The 18,711-nt window shown below is 50.0% G+C and overlaps 1 protein-coding gene across 1 annotated transcript in view; it reads left to right on the forward strand.

The window, feature by feature from the left end:
- KIAA1211L (KIAA1211 like) overlaps window positions 1-18,711 on the forward strand; it is a 78,335-nt gene that overhangs the window by 58,359 nt on the left and 1,265 nt on the right. Inside the window, exons 9-10 of the mRNA XM_031655466.1 lie at window positions 16,242-16,411; window positions 17,526-17,670. Of these exons, the coding sequence (XP_031511326.1) occupies window positions 16,242-16,411; window positions 17,526-17,670 (315 nt within the window). The remainder of the gene's footprint in view (window positions 1-16,241; window positions 16,412-17,525; window positions 17,671-18,711) is intronic.

Below are 18,711 nucleotides of genomic sequence, written 5' to 3' on the forward strand. Positions count from 1 at the left end.
AAACCATAATGAGATACAATTACAGAACTATTAAAATGACCAAAACGAAAAATATTGATAATACCATTGTGCTGATGAGGATGTAGAGAAAATGCAACTCTCATTAGAGTGTTATTTCTATGGCCGATGGGAATGCAAAACGGCACAGTCACTTTGGAAAACAGTTTGGCAATTTCTTATAAAATTAAAAATACACTTAGGACCCAGCAATTCCAATTTAGGTATTTATCCTAGATAAATGGAAATGTACATTCCCACAAAAGTCATACATTAATGTCTACAACAGCATTATTCATAATCACCAAAAACTAACCAGGTGCAGTGGCTCACGCCTGTAATCCCAGCACCTTGGGAGGCCGAGATAGGTGGATGACTTGAGTCTAGGAGTTCGAGACCAGCATGGCCAACATGGTGAAACCCATGTATACTAAAAATAAAAAATTAACTGGGCGTGGTGGTGCACACCTGTGGTCCCAGCAACTTGGGAGGCTGAGGCAGGAGAATCGCTTGAACCCAGGAGGTGGAGGTTGCAGTGAGCAGAGATTGTGCCACTTGCACTCCAGCCTGGGTGACAGAGCAACACGGTCTCAAAAATAAAAATATAAATGACATAATCACCCAAAACTGGAAATAACCCACATGTACTTCAGCTGGTGAATGGGTAAACAAACTGTGGTACATCCATATGATGAAAAACTACTTAGCCATCAAAAGGAATGAACCCCCAATATGCACAGTAGCCTTAATTGTACATGCTCAGTGAATAAAGCCAGTCTTTCAAAATTGCAAACTGAATTATTCCATCTGTGACATTTGGAAGAGGCAAAAATATATGGACAGAGAACAAATATGTCAGTAGTTGCCAGGAGTTGGGAGTAGAAGGAGAGTCTGGTTACATAGGGGAAGGAAGAAGGAATTCTTCAGGGTGTTGATATTCTGTATCCTGTTTGTGATGGTGGTTATAAGAAGCTAAACGTGTTAAAACCCATGGAACTGTACAACGAAAGGGTGCATTTTACTATTATATAAATGTAAGAATAATTTTTTCTTTCTTTCTTCCTTTCCTTTCCTTTCCTTTTTCCTTTCCTTTTTCCTTTCCTTTCTTGGAGTCTCTTACTCTATCACCAGACTGCAGTGCAGTGGCGCAATCTCGGCTCATTGCAGCCTCCGCCTCCTGGGTTCAAGCAATTCTCCTGCCTCAACCTCCCGAGTAGCTGGGACTACAGGCGCGCGCTGCCATGCCTGGCTTTTTTTTTTTTTTGTATTTTTAGGAGAGACAGGGTTTCACCATGTTGGCCAGGATGGTCTGTATCTCCCGACCTCGTGATCCACCCGCCTCAGCCTCCCAAAGTGCTGGGATTACAGGTGTGAGCCACCACGCCCGGCCAGAATAATTTTCAAATACAAAAAAAAAAAGGGGTAGTGGCCTCCTGCCCACCCCTTTCTGAACCTCTTTAATCCCACTCCCCAGGGGGAACCACACTGCCAGATTCATCCTCTTTCCCTTGAACACCGCAGTCATAACCACAGCAAGATGGGCCTGCAGATCTAGGCATGTGGATCCTTTTATTTTAATCACAAAAATGCTGTACATCTTGGCTTGCGTTTGCACTCCACAGTAAAGCATGGGCACCTTTTTTTTTTTTTTTTTTTTTTTTTAATCAGCGTGAACTGCCTCACCTCTTTCTGTTTAAGGGCTACGCTCTGTGTGTTCTGTATTTTACGTCACTGTTCCCCTCCTAAGGGGCATTCCACTTGTTTGAGCTTTTTTCCCTCTTGCTGACAGTGTCGCAGTAATCATTCTTGTTCATTTTAATCCCTATGTATTCACACTGTTGTTTTTCTATGATCAATTCCTAAAAGTGGATTTTCAGATTCTCAGATCATGTGCACTTTTAAGAGACAACTTTAAATTACCCTCCGTAAAGGTTGTACAGGTTTACACTGCTTCCAGCAGAATAGAGACTATTTCTCCACCCCCTCATCAACACCAAATGTCGTCAGTGTTTTTTTTCCTCCAATCTGATGGATGAAAAATGCCAGTCATGATGTTCGCCTTGGTCAGCAAGTTCTGGTCATCGCAATGTGCAGCGTCTTTATCCTCCCATGTCCCCATGCCAGCCTCTTCCTTAACCTGACACCTGCAGTGAGTGCCTCCTCCCTCCAACTCTCTTCCCCTTTCTTCCCAGGTCGCCGGTGGAACCGTGGAGCTTTCCTCTGTAAAAATTCTCAATGCCTTCCCATTATGTTTAGAATAAGATTCAAACTCCTGGAGAAGGCATTTAAGGCTTTTTAGATTCTGGCCAAAACAAACATTTCTGCCTCTCTCAGTTTGTCTGCCACTCCACTCCCTCCGACATCTCCTGCAGCCCCGCCCCTGATGCCAGCTCCCTGGCACTCTGTACACACCCCTGCCCGTATTGAGCGTCCTTCACCTGACCCCTGAACTAGATCCTGAGCCCTTGAGAACTTCCAGGGTTTTTCTTCCTCGATTGAGCACCCATACCCGTGCCCTGGGCTTCCCAGCCTGCAGTGAGTGGTCCTTGGACCAGGCTGTGTCTGCATGACCAGGTGCTGGGATGAGGGAGCAAGGCAGGGGCTGGGTGGTAAGACTGAAGAGTATGGATCTGTGGGTTTTACTCTGAGGAGCACCTCTCGGGCTGTGGGATTCTGAGCAAGTTGAGTCTCTTAAACCCTGAGTCTTAATTTCCTCCTTTATATAATGAGGTTATTCGTAATAACAGCATATAGGGCAGCAAAGGCATTTTAACTGCAAAATGTGATACAGTTTCATACAGTACAGTCATACTTTCCTAAACATGTACTATTCTCATCTCAGCTGCACAGAAGGCTGTGTGAGAATGGGATTCTCCTTGTCCCAGTTTTGGTTAAGGCACCAGTGCAGAGATGTAAGATACCAGAGAGCACGTGTGCAGGATCTGTGGAGTCACCAACCACTCACCACCCCCGTCCTCAGAACATACGGAGAGTGGGGAGGAATAAAGGGGATTTACAAAACACTTTCTGTGGAGAGCACGCTGCAGTCCTGTGAGCCACCAGCGCAACACGGGTGGAACTAGAGGGAACTTCCCTCATGCAGGGTCTGCAAGGGTGGCTTCCATGGGACTTCTTAGAAGCTGGACAGGTGTGCCCTGCCGTTGGGAGACATGGAGGACTGCTGCTGGACTCTGGCCACCTGTGGGCATGGGGCAGACAGGACCACCACATGACCCACCTGTGCTCCCAGAGCCTCGCCTGAGGAGCCAGCCAAGAGCACAAGGGGACAGTGAGAAGCGGTCACAGCCGGAGTCCCAGTGGTGGCTGGGAATCCCCCAGTGTCAGTTTCAAGTGTCTGCGAGGCCCAGGCAGGACAAAACTTTGTAAGGCTCTAGAGAGCCCTGCTCATCGCCCTACTCTCCTTCTTCCCCAGCTCTCAGCCCTCAGGAAAGCCCTCTCAAACCCCAACTCAGACACCCTGCGTTCAGGAGTCAAAACCTGACTTCACCCAGAGGCTACACTTTTTAATTACTGAATTAAAACGGATTATGGCCAGGTGCGGGGTAATCCCAGCACTGTGGGAGGCTGAGACGGGCGGATCACGAGGTCAGGAGATCGAGACCATCCTGGCTAACACGGTGAAACCCCATCTCTACTAAAATACAAAAAAAAAAAAAAAAAAAATTAGCCAGGCGTAGTGGCGGGCGCCTATTGTCCCAGCTACTCAGGAGGCTGAGGCAGGCGAACGGCATGAACCCGGGAGGTGGAGCTTGCAGTGAGCCCAGATCGCGCCACTGTACTCCAGCCTGGGCGATAGAGCGAGACTCCGTCTCAAAAACAAAAACAAAAACAAGAAAAAGTGATAATAACAAAAGTGACTATGGTGACTGCTGGTACCTGAGAAGGACTGGGAAGGTGCAATGCTCTGGTCCCTGCACAGGTACAGCCCACCTCCCAGGAGCCGATGAGCAGCGTCACCCATCGCCTGCAGCTGCACTGGTGCCATTTCAGAGGGACGGCTTCAGTGCTTTCTCCACGGCAGCCATTAACCTTATGTCGGGGAGGGAGGTGCTGAGACCCTCTGTGCACTCTCCCCAGGGCTCAGGAGAGAAGTAGGTTTGAAGAAGAGAAGACAGTGTCTTCATGACAAGTGGGAAGTGTCCGAGGCCCCTCTGAGCAGGGCCAAGGGTGTGGCAGGAGGTGAGGTCTGAGGTGGCAACAGTGTGGACCTGTAGCATGGGCAGCCCTGGGGGTCGATGTCCTGGGGACCAGGGGCACTGGCTGGTTATAAGAAACATCTACCAGAGCCTGGGGGCAGGGGGCAGATGTCAGCCCCGTTCTCAGGAACTGGGCCCTCTGGTCAGCGGGGCACTTGGTATTAGCCAGAAAGGGGACCACATACTGTGAGCTCTCTCTTCAGGGTTTCTTTGGGCAGACGCTCAGAGCAGCATCAAGATCCGCGGTTGGCAATGCTGGCTGCGACTGGCGGTCACCTGGGGGTCCACCCCCACGGATTCAGTGGACCTGCCCAGGATGAATCCCAGACAGTGGGGGTGTTAAAGGCTGCCCAGGTGGTTCTAATGTGTGGCCAGTGTGGAGATCCTGGGCTCTAGGACAGCAGCACTTCTCAAACTTAGGAGTATTTATGAATCTGCTCAAGGTGATGCTTCCCACCCAGTGCTTCTGGAATGATGGCGGCACTGCTGGTCCACGGACCACATGTGGAGTGGTGAGTGCGTGCTCCAACACAGAGCCACTAGCTGCACGTGGCTGTTTAAATGTAAATGTAAGCCAAATTAAAATGCAGTTCCTCAGTCACAGCAGCCACATTTCAAGAGTCCAGGAGCCACGTATGACTGGTTGACAGCACAGAGGGCATTTCCACCATTATACAAAGTTTTACTGGACAGCACTGTTTCAGGGCTGTCACTAGCAAACAGCATCTTTCTGAGACCCCGTAAGGGTTGTGCTCTTCCCAAAAATGGCTTGGGTGTCGAGGCACCGTAATACTTCACCTTTCTGCCTGTATGCCTGTCTCCCTCTATCAGCTTCTCGAAGTCGGGGTCTACAGCGGATTTACCCGCTCAGTAAATGGGCAAATAATAACAATAGCTAACATACAGTGAGCACTTACTAAGTGCCGAGTAATATGTTAAAACGCTTTACGCGTTAATTTTCAACAACAATCCTATTTAGCAGATAATAAAAGAAACTTAGGTTAAAGAACTTGCACAAAGGCATGTAGCTAGTAAACTGTGGAGGAGAGGTAGAGCCCGCATAGGTTCACTGCAGCCCGCGCTCCCCAGTGTCATGCTGCACTGCAGTTCTCAGCTGGGGCAGGTGTGGGCCCCAGCAGACATTGGCAGTGCCTGGAGACGTATTTGATTGACACCGCTGTGGTAGGGTGGGGAAGGGAGGTATACTAGCATCTGGCGGGTAGAGATGCTGAGCATCCTATGGTGTACAGGACTAATCCCCACAACAAAGACCTATCCAGCCCAAAATGTCAGCAGTGCCAAGGCTGAGTAACTGTTGTTTGCCACTCAGTGAATAAGTTAAAATGGGGAGGAAGTGGTTTTATAGGACAGTCGTGAGGTCATACCTCTTAGTAAGAGATGGTATGTGATGTAGTGAATGAAGATTAGAGATCAAGAGGTCTGTGTTCAAATCCCAGCTTTGCTACATATTGGCCAAGTGACCCCGGACAAGTCACTTTATTCCACAAGACTCTGTGGTCCCATATCTAAAATGGGGATTGAAAATATCCTTACATTGCAAGGAGGGCTGTGAGGGTCATTATGAATATGACACTGCTCTGAAGACAAAGATGGAATAAACCTTAGCTGTGAACACTTCTTTGGTCGGGAGAAATTTCCCTACCTGGCTAGTGGTGGGTGAAGGAGGGCCCAGATGTAATAGAGAAAGGGAAATCTGAGCTCCAAGGACAATGGCTGTCCCTGGAATGGGTTAGTTACTCTTCTGTTGGCCACCCTAGACAGTTCTTGAAGAACTCCAGCAGTTCCTGGAGATCTGAGGTGGGGAAACAAGGAATCTAAGGTGAGGCGTTTGTGTACATTTCGAAGTGTAAGTCGAATAATTTTTCACCTTTTTCTCAATCATGTGTTCTAGCTCAAAGTCATTTTTAAATAACTGTGCCTTTCCCTTCCCGTGTCCTTGTGAGGTCCCAGTTCTATCAGCTGGTTGGGAGTGGAGACCAGCTGCCTCTGTGGAGGTGGACTGGTCATTGCCTCCTGCCGAGAGGCTGGCTTTAACCGCACAGACAGTGGCAGTTTAGCAATGTGCTTTCAGTCCACCTCCTCCACTGACAACTCTGTGCCCTTGAGCCCGGCCCTGGCTCCCCGGGGTCTCCGCTGTGGGATGTGGAGGTTGGATCAGGCCACCCTGGGATGTCTGCCAGCCTCGACATGCCAGGTGCTGGGCAGCTGTCCCAGAAGTCAGGAAAAGAGCCTGGTAAGTCATCTGTCCCTTGGGGTGTCCCCAATACACATGGCTGGCCGGATTCCTGGCCTCGCTGCACACACACACACACAGATGTGACTCACGATTGTTTTTCTCTATGAATGCCTTCTCACACATGTTACCTGTGAGCAGCAGATCCCCAAAGCAGATGTAGTAGGGGCTCTGACAACAACCAAAGCAGATCCCGGGGCCCCGTTTGGGAAGAACTCACACTGGTTTCTATGGTGGGGACCTGAGCAAGCTCCTGCCCTGGGACAAGGACCGATACTCACCCCCACCCCGTGATGAACGTGCTACCGCGTGAGGCCCTCGGAAATACGTGCTGCCACCGGGAGACTCTCTGACTCCCTCAGCCGTTTCACCGGGAGGACGGCGCCTCCGGGCCCTCACTGCCTCGCCTCTTAGGATAGAAGCGTGCTCCTAGGGCTATTAAAGCAGCCGTGGCTTTTGTCTTTCTGCCATGGGGAGTTGAAGCTTGTGTGAAAAGAGATATGAGCATCAGCTGGGAAATTCAAACCACAGAAAGCCTGGCCTGGGAAAGCAGGAGAGCCGGCTGAGGAGCCCTTGGCAGTGCCTCCTGACCTGGGAGTCAGGTAAGGGATGAGGGCAGTTTGGCCCTGGCAGCCCCATGCGGGTGGCTGGGAAAGAAGCTGCCAGAAACAGTGTCCTTCTGTTTGCCCCTAGGCTGTAAAGTGAGTCTGTGTGGAGTCAGAGCCTCTGCACTGGCCGAGTGGTGCATTTCCACCTGGGAGAGGAGGTGGAGCAGGAGGAGGGGAGGCTCTGGAGGGTGGAGGGAAGGAGGAGATTGTGGTGCAGTTCCACCTAGGAGAGGAGGTGGAGCAGGAGTGGGGGAGGCTCTGGAGGGGAGGCTCTGGAGGGTGGAGAGAAGAAGGAGATTGTGTGGATGAGGGGAGGCAGTGCTTACAAAAGGCAAAGCGGGTGAGGCCCTAGGGAGGGTGCCCTTGAGGCTGTGGGGTAGTGAAGCGGTGGAAAGGGTCCGCTGGTGAGGGCATCCGGGGCAGTTTGCTTAATCGCAGTGTGGAAACAGCGCTGTGTGCAAACTTGCCTCACTCTGTACTTGCACAGGGAGCTAGGCTCTTCTTCCTGGTCACTCTCAAGCACCTAGTAACTCCTGTCTTAGGGTGTTTTTTGTTATTTGTGTGCTTTTACTTCTAATTGAAGAATAATATGCATACAGAGAAGTGCACAGATCCTATGTGTGTAGCTCAGTGCATTTCCACTGAACACCCTAGACCAAGAAACAGAATGAGACCAGCCCCCCAGAGGCCCTGCCGTGTCCGCTTTCAGCAGGCTCTGGAACTCATTCCTGATTGTGGACTGTGGTGGCTGTCAGAGGATCCCCCTGGTCCTAATGGCTCTTGCAGGAGAGCCTGTCTCCATGCACTGGAGAGAACGATTCAAAAAATCCTTCCTGTCTAGACTCAGCACCTTCCCCAGGGCCTGGTACCTGGTGGGCACTCACCAGGTCCAGTCCGTTCTCATTGTCTAAGGAAGTTATGTTCTGAAAAGTCACCACAAGCTAACTTAGCAAATACTGAGCCACTGCTCCTGGAGGAAATGCAAGGTTAGCTTCCTGTGTGCCTCCTGCCACAGCATCAATAGATCAACACATAACCTTGTTTTCTGTGTAATTCTGTTTAAAGATGCTTTATTTAATACATATTTTTGATGCATTGACACTGAACACACCGCCAATAGCACTGTAACTCTTGCCTGAATGAAGCTTATCTGACACACACATTGTCTCCGTCAGGCACATCACAGCCTCCTTGGGCTTAGGAACGCATGAGCACTCCACTTGGGGGCCTAACCAGCAGAATCACAAGAAAACCTAGTGCCCAAAAATGTGGCCCTGAATAGACTACAAAAAAAAATACTGTGTACGGCGTAAGAGCTAAAACAGTAAGGCAGCGCGTCACTGCCTGACCTCAGCTGGGAACTTGCACCTTGGGAAACTCAAATTTTTTGCTGCCCTGCACATGTCTGCAAATGACCATGCCAACACCATGTGTATTGATTTGGGGATTACAAATGTATTTTAGCAAGTAGGCGAATTCTCAAATACGGAGTCAGCACACAGCGATGATTGACTCGATTTGTTGAATGAGGAGAGGAAGGAATGGTGGTAAGCTTAAGTTGAGGTGGAACTGGGACACAGCCCCGTCTCCTGTCATTAACAGTGGGGGCCTGCCCTGTGAAAAGCTCTTGCTCGGTCTCAAAATGCTCAGCACGGTCTTGAGAAGAAGCCTTGGGTGAGCATTACCACCCTGAGTTCCACAGTGGGATCACACAGCCTAGCTCTGGGACAGATGTGATGACGAGCGACTGTAGACTTTGCCAGCATGTATTGATCAGGAGCAGCCTGTGAGTCAAGACTGACAACAGATCAATGAATGGCTTCTAAAAAACAAAACACCTGAAGTTCTTTATCTAGGAAGCCTGAGAAACCCTGCAGCGGTGGTGTGGCCCCATGTGTCCCCAGGGCCCGGGGCCCACCTCTGCCCCAGAAGTCCTCTTAGTGTCTGTAGTCGGGTCCCATTTCCACCAGGTCAACCACGGCCGTGGCAGTGGACCTGGAAAGCAGGCAGAACAGAGGACTGCGGCTCTATCTGTTGAAGCACTGAGGCACAGTGACTGTGCTAGCTTCAGCTGGCTGTGAGAAACGGCGATGATGCATCCACTTTAGATCCGAAGTCTGAGCAAACTCAGGCCTCTCTTCCACAGAGAATGTTGTGAAGGCCTGGGAATGAGCTGTTGATGTGCATTTTTAGGATGGCAGCATAACGGAGAAAATTGGAAGTAGTGTATGCCAGAGTATGAAGTGTTCACACAGCTCCCTTGGGTGGTTGATTTATGGGAAGCTTTTTTCTCCTTTATACTTTTATCTACTTTCTAAATCTGTACAATATGCTCGTGTACTTCTATGAACAAGAAAGAAATGGTATGAAAAGAAAAAGTTTCTTAGAAATTGCTGCATCAGGCCAGGCGCAGTGGCTCACAGCCATAACCCCAGCACTTTGGGAGGCAGAGGTGAGAAGATCATTTGAGACCAGCCTGGGTGACATAGCGAGACCCCATCTCTACAATAATTAATTTTTTAAAAATTAGCCAGGCATGGCTGGGCGCAGTGGCTCATGCCTGTAATCCCAGCACTTTGGGAGGCCAAGGCGGGTGGATCACGAGGTCAGGAGATCCAGACCATTCTGGCTAACACAGTGAAACCTTGTCTCTCCTAAAACATACAAAAAATTAGCCAGACATGGTGGCATATGCCTGTAGTCCCAGCTACTCGGGAGACTGAGGCAAGGGAATCACTTGAACCCGGGAGGTGGAGCTTGCAGTGAGCCGAGATTGCACCACTGCACTCCAGCCTGGGTGACAGAGAGCGATTCCATCTCAAAAAAAAAAAAAAAAAAAAAAAAAAATTAGCCAGGCATGTGGTTCGCACCCGTAGTCCCAGCTACTCGGGAGGCTGAAAAAATTGCTGCTTCAGAAAGGATACCATATACCAAATTTTTTAGAGGCCTGGAAATCCTGCTGCCTTACCTTAAGGCAGAGCCTCTGCTTTATATCGTCGGTCAAAAGGCAAGAAACCTGGGAATTTACATTGTACTACAGCTCGTTGCCTCTGGGGAGACTGTGTCCTTTGACGGCCCTCAGCTTCCAGACTTAACAGCTGCGTCCCTAGTGTCATACAGGGTGTGGTCCACCACTGGGGTCCCACCCTGGCCCCTCAACTGGTCATTACAGAAGTTTTTCTGAAGGAAAAAAACAGTACCTTAAGGCTGAATTTTAATAGGCACTAAAAGAACTAACCATCACCAATCAGAAAGTCAAAGTGAAGTGATAAAACGAACCTGTCCCACGTAGGTGTCGTTGAACATCTCTAGAAATGGTGTAACATTGAGGATTTTTGAAATGGTTCATTTTAAATCTTCCCAAATACAAATAGCTCAGTAATAATGCCAAATGTGGGTCTGAAAACTTCGTGGTTCTCTCCTACAGGGTATTTAGAGTTCTGTGTGAGCGGGTATTTTAAGAGTGATTCCTGAGAATGCAGATGAAAAGTGGGCTCTCATCTCGGGCAGTGTGTCCTGCATCCGGGATGGCCAGGCTCACCTAACACACAGCATGTGCATGGAGGAGAGAGTGCTGCTGTGGATAGCGGGACTACGGTGCACACTGGTGTGGCTTGGGCCAGGCTCCTCCATGATGCAGCACCAACAGGGCAGCCCCGATCAGACCCACTGGCTCTCACACGCTGTGGCAGACGTGACCAGGGGCTTGCAGGCAGACTGGCACACACACAGCATTAAGACGGTCTGCTAGAACCCATGGACGATGTTCTCAGGGAGCCAAGAGTCAGCCTGGCTGCCTGGCCCTGCAAGAGGCTGGGGTGCAACCCAGTGCTTGCCGTGCTTTTCTTATCACAAGAGCCACGAGGGCTCACTGTCATGGCAGAATGGCTCACTGGTCTCCATCAGCTCCGGGGTAAGGGCTGACCAAAATTCTCCACCCCTCCTCCAGCGGGAACAGTGATAACAACACTAGCAACAACCACATAACAACAGCGGCTATTGTGGCGGCGGCAGCTAACACCGGGTACCGCACTAACGGCTTTCCCTGGATTCTCACACAGTCTTCACAGCCATGCTGGGAAGTGTAGACAGTGGCTGTTCCACCTGACCTTCACAACCACACCGAGAGGTACAGACAGTGGCTATTTCACTTCACAATCACTGACATAGGTCGTGGATTATGTCATGGAATCTTCACACCGCACTGGCAAGTATAGATAGTGGGTTATGTCAGGAAATCTTCATGATCACAGCAGGAGGTGTAGACAGTGGGTTATCTCATGGAATCTTCACAGTCTGACGGGGAGGTGTAGAGGCTTCTGTTTCTTCATATTACACCGAAATGAGTCTCAGGGAGGTCTTGGAATTTGCCCAAAAGCACTAGCCTGGGGCCCTACACTAGCTCTGCGGGCCCCAGGGCCACATCGTTAGCAGCTCCGTTGCCCTGGCCCCAGGGAGGAAACATTCTTCATTAGCACAGCCCGTTGAGCCCAACCCCAAGAACAGGGGCCCTCAGAAGTTAGTGCTGGAGCAACGTCCTTTTCAGAATCGATGCTGGACTGCAGGGGGCATGTTAAGGAGAAGGAGGAATCTGGAGAGGAACAAGCTTACCACCTGCTCCTTTGAAGGAATCCTATCCTTAAATGACATCATACTGTTTTCTCTGATCCAAAGTTGGTTTCCTATGAGTTAAACGGGAGGAGCTCTGTTGCCGTCCCGGCTTCCTGCACCCTCTGCACCATGCCTTCAGAGGAGTCCTGCTGCATCTGCCCTGCAGCAAACCAAACTTGCTACCCTTCCTCCCAGGGCAGCTGCACTGCACGGGGAATCTGGCTCTTCCACAATCCGCAAAGGCGCTCACACAGACACAGACCTGGAATTGCTGGTCCCTGGCCTGTGAGAAATGCTCCTGGGCTGTTTGCTGCAAACCCAGCACACTTGACAGCTTAAACTCATTGCCAGTTGGAGAGGAGAAGAGATGTCAGAGTCTTTAGCCAAATCCGCGGGAGATTAAGGTTGTCTGTGTATGGAGGCAGGAAGAGGTAAACAAAGGAGTGTTTTCAACTGATTTATCTGAGCTGAGGCCACATCTGCATTATCCCGGGATTAATGACATTTGAACATGTTTAATCTCAGAAGCTATTTTGTGGTGCAGCCTCGACCCTGAATGTTCATGCTTGAGCGGTCACGTCGTAAGGTCTTTGGCCTCTGAAGCCTGCCTTTACCCCGCACATTGCCGGGGGCTTCAGCCCCTTCTCCTGCCCTCCCCAGGTGGTGTATGGTGCTGTGCAGATCCCAGAGCTCCTGCACTGCCAGTGTGGGTGCCAAGCACAGGAGGTGGGTGTACGGTTCGGAGAGGCCTGCTAGGCCCCTGCCACAGAGCAGGGTGGCTCATCACACAGCTGCTCTGCCTGTGCTCACTGGGGACAAAGGCGCGGCATCTCTGAGTCTCAGCACTGTGGAAGGTGATGCTCAGCCCATCACCCCTTTCTCAGCTTACCCACTGAGAGGCTCCAGGTGGAATCTCAGGCATCTGTGAACTACATTAGGGAGTTGGAGTGGGTTTTCTCCCTTTTTCCTGGTGTCTGGACCCCCATTTGCCATTCCTGCACTCCTCTGCCTATGAGGGTGGCCCTGGACAGTCCCTGTAACAAGGTCTGGAGATTACAAGGGTCTTGCATTCCTGACAAGGAAAAAGGTGAGAAAGAAGAGAATACAGAATAAACGGAAAGACCGGCAGTTGCAGGGAAAGAGGCAGGAACCAAAAAGGAGAGAAATGGTGGCATGGTCATACACTGGCCCACTGCTTGGTGACGCTGCTATTACAGGTTGCCTTACCCCACAGCAGCACAGCCTGGCCCAGCCAGGGCACCCACCCACTCCTGTGGGTCTGCACATGAACACAGACACACGCGTAAACACACACACGGTACAGCTGGAAATGTTCCTACCCCACAGACAGGCAGCAGCAGGTGACCTTTCTGTGGTCGGGATGGAATTCTGCCAGCATGCTCTTGATGTAAGGAAAAGAAAATTTACCTCTTGCCAAGCTCAGCGTTTGGAACTGTATCTGCACATAGTCTATGGCGTGTGTTTGTTGGGTAGTAAGAAATGCTTATGACCAAAGGCATACTTCAGTGGGGTAGATGCTCAGCTAGCAAATATGTCTAGTACCAAACACAGTGAGGCAAGTTTCTCAAGAGGTTACAGAGGACTTAGGAGAGAGACTGACCAGAACAGACTTGATGGAGGAGGTAGTGTCTGGGGGCCCTGGCGAACCAGCAGGGAGGATTCTAGAACAGGACATCCAAGCCCTTGTCAACTCTCTTGAGCTGTGGCCACAGCCTCCCTCCTAGTGTCCCAGCCTCTCGGCCCTCCACAGTCAGACTGATTCTCCACACAACCTCCAGAGTGAGCCCATGGTTTAAAACCCCCACAGCTCCCCCATGATGGACAGAAGAAAAAAAAAGACAGAAAAGACCCATCCTTGGGACTGGTTTACACAACTCCTCCACCTGCCCCCATCGCCAGCCTGGAAGATTATTCTCCAGATCCCAACCCAGAATCACGCCTCCTCCCACTCACCAGTGATAGGCCCTGTGTCCGCATAGCCCTTTGTAAATTTTAGCATTTTCCAGTTTCTACCACAGTTACTTGTTTGCATCTTGTCTCCCCAACTAGACTTTGAGCTTTTTGAAGGAACAATTTGTTGTTTATTTTCCCACCTCAAATATAAAGCAGTCCTTGCCCGTAGCAAACACTGAATGAATGGAAAGAAGAAAGGTGAAACAGGAGAATAGAAATGCTGGGCTCTGGCTGGGAATAGAAAGTAGGACTGGATTGTACACTAGGAGGTATTAGTAATTTCAGCAGTTCTGCCTGTTGGATCAGGAGTAGAAGAGAGAATGCTGGGAGGAAGCGATGACGGCCGAGGGTCAGGAGCAAGCAGGAGTTCCAGATTAGGAAAAAAACTCAGACAAGGACCTGGAGAAGGGCCTCAGAGGCTGGAGGGATGCCTCAGGGGGCAGGCTCCCCCAGAGAGGATGTGCAGATGTGCAGCCACACCAAAGCTGCAGGGGTGAAGCAGGTTGAGTACCAGGTTTGACCTTGGGATTTGGGGTTTGTTGGTTGGGAGGATGCAAACAGTGGTGTCAGCTCGTGGCTGGTTCAGGAAGTGGCTGACGAGACATGGGCAGAGGCCATTTGAGCTAAGGGTAGAGGAGAAGGGAGAACTGGGCCTTCAGGGGACAGTGAGGCTCCATGGAGACTTCAAGCTATGGAAGACCAAAGCATTCTGCAAAGCTGCAGAGGGAGAGACTGAAGAGTCAGGAAATGGGTAGGATGAGTCCAAGAGGTGGAGCAGGATTCCCAGGGGGCCAGTCCAGTGGAGGCCCCAGGGAGCAGCCAGAAAAAGGAGTGGGAGCCGTCCCTGGCTGCCAGGGCCAGGGGAGATCCTGGGTGTGTGAGGCTGAAGGCTCTTCTCGCTCCCAGCAGGAGACTGTAGCTTGCAAAGCTGTGGCCACCCCTCCTTGTACCTCCTTGTTGACTAGGGCACTAAGGGAAAAGAATTCCAGCCTGAACTGGAAGTAGAAACAAAGACAAAGTGAGTTATATCCTCTGCATGCCAGAGCAAGGGGTGGAATACATCAGGCCACAGAGAACAGTGACGTTAACTCCTCCCGGACATCTGCATGTGTTGCTGTGAAACGGTGCTGTTGTCACCCGGCTGACTCAGGCGCACTGTAGAAGGGAACCGAGGAGAGGTGCCAGGTGGTCGGAGTTCAGTTTCAGCCTTTGTTTTATCCCGTGGCAGGCAAACATCCAGAAGCTCATGGGGAACCTTGGGTTCTATGCTTTTGATGTACCTGTAAGAAGCCACTTATTGGCCAGGGGAGGTGGCTCAAGCCTGTAATTCCAGCACTTTGGGAAACTGAGGCAGGCGAATTGTTTGAGCTCAGGAATTCGAGACCAGCCTGGGCAACATGGTGAGACCCCATCTCTACAAAAAATTCACTGGGCGTGATGGTGCATGACGGTAGTCCCAGCTGCTGAGGAGGCCAAGGTGGGAGGATCACTGGAGCCTGGTAGGTGGAGGTTGCAGTGAGCCTTGATCGTACCACTGTACTTCAGCCTGAGTGTCAGAGTGAGACCCTGTCTCAAAAAAAAAAAAAGAAAAGCCACTTATTTAATCCACAGATTTCCTTTTTCTATTGATGAAGGTAATAAATTCTTATTGTAGAAAATATGAAAATACAGAAGAGTTGAAATGTAAGAGGAGGGGAATGACCCACAGTTTCACCACCCAAAGATAAGCACAGTTAATACGGAAGGAGAGTCAACAAAACATATGGTGTCTTTTTTAGTTTTATTTTTATATTTGAGACAAAGTCTCACTCTTGTCCAGGCTGGAGTGCAGTGGCGTGATCTTGGCTCACTGCAGCCTCCACCTCCCAAGTTCAAGCGATTGTCCTGCCACAGTCTCCCAAGTAGGTGGGACTACAGGCACCCGCCACCACGCCCAGCTGATTTTTGTATTTTTAGTAGAGATGGGGTTCTGCCATGTTGACCAAGTTGGTCTGGAACTCCTGACCTCAGGTGATCCGCCCGCCTTGGCCTCCCAGAGTGTTGGGATTACAGGTATGAGCCACCGCACCTGGCCAACATATAGTTTCAAAGGCACTATTTCTTTTCTCTCTAGAACATTAAGGAAAGCAACTGTGACCAGTCTTTGGTGTCACTCTCTCCACAAAGGGAAGGTTATGCTCACAGTTGTTAGAAGACAAGAGGTTAATAGTGCGTCTACAACATTTGAGCAGGAATCGGGTAGTATGTCCACAATGACAGGATTATATTAAAGAAATTGTATCTATTTGTGTACTTATTTTTATCTCCTTCCAGAAGGGATTCCTAGGAGGAAGTTGGCTTAAGTGCACGCAGACCCTATAGAAGCAGTTGCATTTAATTTTTTGTGACTCAGACTAGAGGAGCATAATCTCTCTGATGCATCTTTAATAAGAAAACAAAGTCCCCTAAAGAAAGTAATGCTCTCCCAGACCCCCTGCAACCCTGAACCAAAGCAGTAGTGTTCACTGTGCGGGAGACACAAAGCGTGAAACCGAAGAGGGAACAGGACTGTTTCTATAATCTTGTGCCTTTACCCAACAGAAAAGAGTCTACCGCCTGCAGCAACAGGGCCTGGAGCTGATGGGCAGCCTGTGCCACCCTGGATCACCGTCACTCGGCAGAAGCGGCGAGGGACCTTGGACCAGTCACCCAACCAGGAAGACAAACCTGGGACACGGACCCTGAAGTCTGAACCAGGAAAGCAAGCCAAGGTGCCCGAGAGAGCCCCGTTGCTTAGAGCAGATGCTTTCCATTCTGTGGGTGCAGGAGGGAGCAGCCAGCTGGGACTGGGGCGAGGACCCCATAAGGACCACACGTCCTGCATGGGCGTCACAGGGACCGTCACCTGTGATGCTTGTGGATGTGTGGTCGAGGGCCAATGAAGCAAAATAAGTGACTTGCCAAATCCTAACCTCCATGGTGGAGCATTCTGCCTGCCTTTGCACATGCTGAGCTGTTGGGGTACAGAGAAGCACGTGAGTCACTTCGGCGGTGCAGACAGCTCTCTACTCCCTGCCTCCTTGGCAACGTAGCAGCTCAGCATCTAGAAAAATGGAAGGAGGTTAAAATAACTTCTGAGTTAGACACACAGCAATGATGTCAACAGCTCCATCCCAGCTCATCATGCTGTGAGGAGTGAGCCCTGCTCTTTGCTGCTCCACTGGCCACATGCTGGAGCTCCTCATTCCTCACCTGCGGCTGCAGGGCTGGAACCTGTGGTTTCATTTTGTAGTCTCAACCGAAGGCAGCTTTCACCAGCCCAAACAACTATGCCTAGAATCAGGCCGAGACTTGCAATTTTTGTATCCCCCAATAGCACCATGATAAATCTGTGTGTTTCAGCCATGTGGGGAAGAGAGCCTGAGCCTGCAGTAGGACCTGCTTCCCCTCGTTTTAACTAGACCCTCCACTATACCCAGACTCGAAGACCCTCATGCAGGCGTGGGGCATTTAGAAAACAAGTAGTAACCGGTTTGGGACATCTGTAACTATACCAACTGTCATAAAAATCACAAATCGATTCTAAACAAATCATCTTCACTGCCAAATGGGATCCCTGCCATCTGCCATCTGGCCCTGAAGCCAGGTGTGGGGACAGGAAGGAAGCCGTGATGCACGCGTGTGCCAGGATAAGGCCACATGCCGGTCTGAGCACCAGCATCTGACCACTCAGTGTTAGTGAGCTGACACTAGGGTGCCCTCCCAAGAAAGTGCCAGCAGTGCAGGCATCTTGGACGGGCAGCCTTGCAGCTCCTTCACTTCGGGTGTGTTTGCCCCTGTCTGAATCACTGGTGACTTGGCAGCGTGTGTCTTGTGTCCCAACAGGAGCCTGTGAAGCAAGCTGACTTTGTCCGCAGCAAGTCTTTCCTGATAACCCCTGTGAAGCCCGCTGTGGACCGGAAGCAGGGGGCAAAGCTCAACCTCAAGGAGGGGCTGCAAAGAGGAATCTCTTTGTCCCATCAGAATTTGGGTATGAAATCTGCAAACATGACCACATACTTTGAAATCATTTTCCTGGGTCGTTCCTGCAGTTCGGGTTTTGGTTTGGTTTGGTTTTTGCGAATTACTTGCCACCTTGAGTTTTCTACTCAGCTCTTACAGAGATATAATTTACGTGTCATAAAACTCATCCATTTTAAGTGTACAGTTCATTAAGTATAAGGTTGACCCTTGAACACACAAGTTTGAACTGTACAGGTCTACTTAAATGCTGACTGTTTTCCAGCCAAACCCAGATGGAAAATTACCTGTATCCTTAGGATGTGAAACCTGAGAAAACAGAGGGCCATCTTTTTGCATATGCGGGTTCCACGGGGCTGACTGCAGAACTTGAGTATTCATAGATTTTGGTGTATGCAGGTGGGAGAGGTCCTAGAACCAATCCCCGGCATACACCAGGGGATGACTGTATATTGACAGTGAGCAGGTATGTATTTGCAGAGTCGCACAGCTATGATGACAATCTAATTTTACAATATTTCCCTCACACTAAAGAGAAACCTCATGCCCATTTACAGTCACGTCCCACTCCCACTTCTAGCTCTAGGCAACCACTAATCTACTCTGTCTCTATGGATTTGCCTTTTTTGGACATTTCTAATGAATGGAATCCTAACGTATGTGCCCTTTTTTATCTGGCATCTTTCACTGAACATAGCATCTTCAAGATATGCCTTTGTTGTTGCATGTATCGATATTTAAAAATTTTTAGGCCAGACGCCTTGGCTTACACCTATAATCCCAGCACTTTGGGAGGCCGAGTCGGGCGGATCACCTGAGGTCATGAGTTCAAGACCAGCCTGACCAACATGCAAAACCCCATCTCTACTAAAAATAAAAAAATTAGACAGGCATGGTGGTGCATGTCTGTAATCCCAGCTACTTGGGAAACTGAGGCAGGAGAATCGCTTGAACCCGGGAGGCAGAGATTGCAGTGAACCGAGATTGCACCACTGCACTCCAGCCTGGGTAACACAGCAAGACTTCTGTCTCAAAAAATACATATGTATAC

The sequence above is a fragment of the Papio anubis genome, chromosome 14, assembly GCF_008728515.1.
Source record: "Papio anubis isolate 15944 chromosome 14, Panubis1.0, whole genome shotgun sequence".
NCBI classification, from domain to species: domain Eukaryota; kingdom Metazoa; phylum Chordata; class Mammalia; order Primates; family Cercopithecidae; genus Papio; species Papio anubis.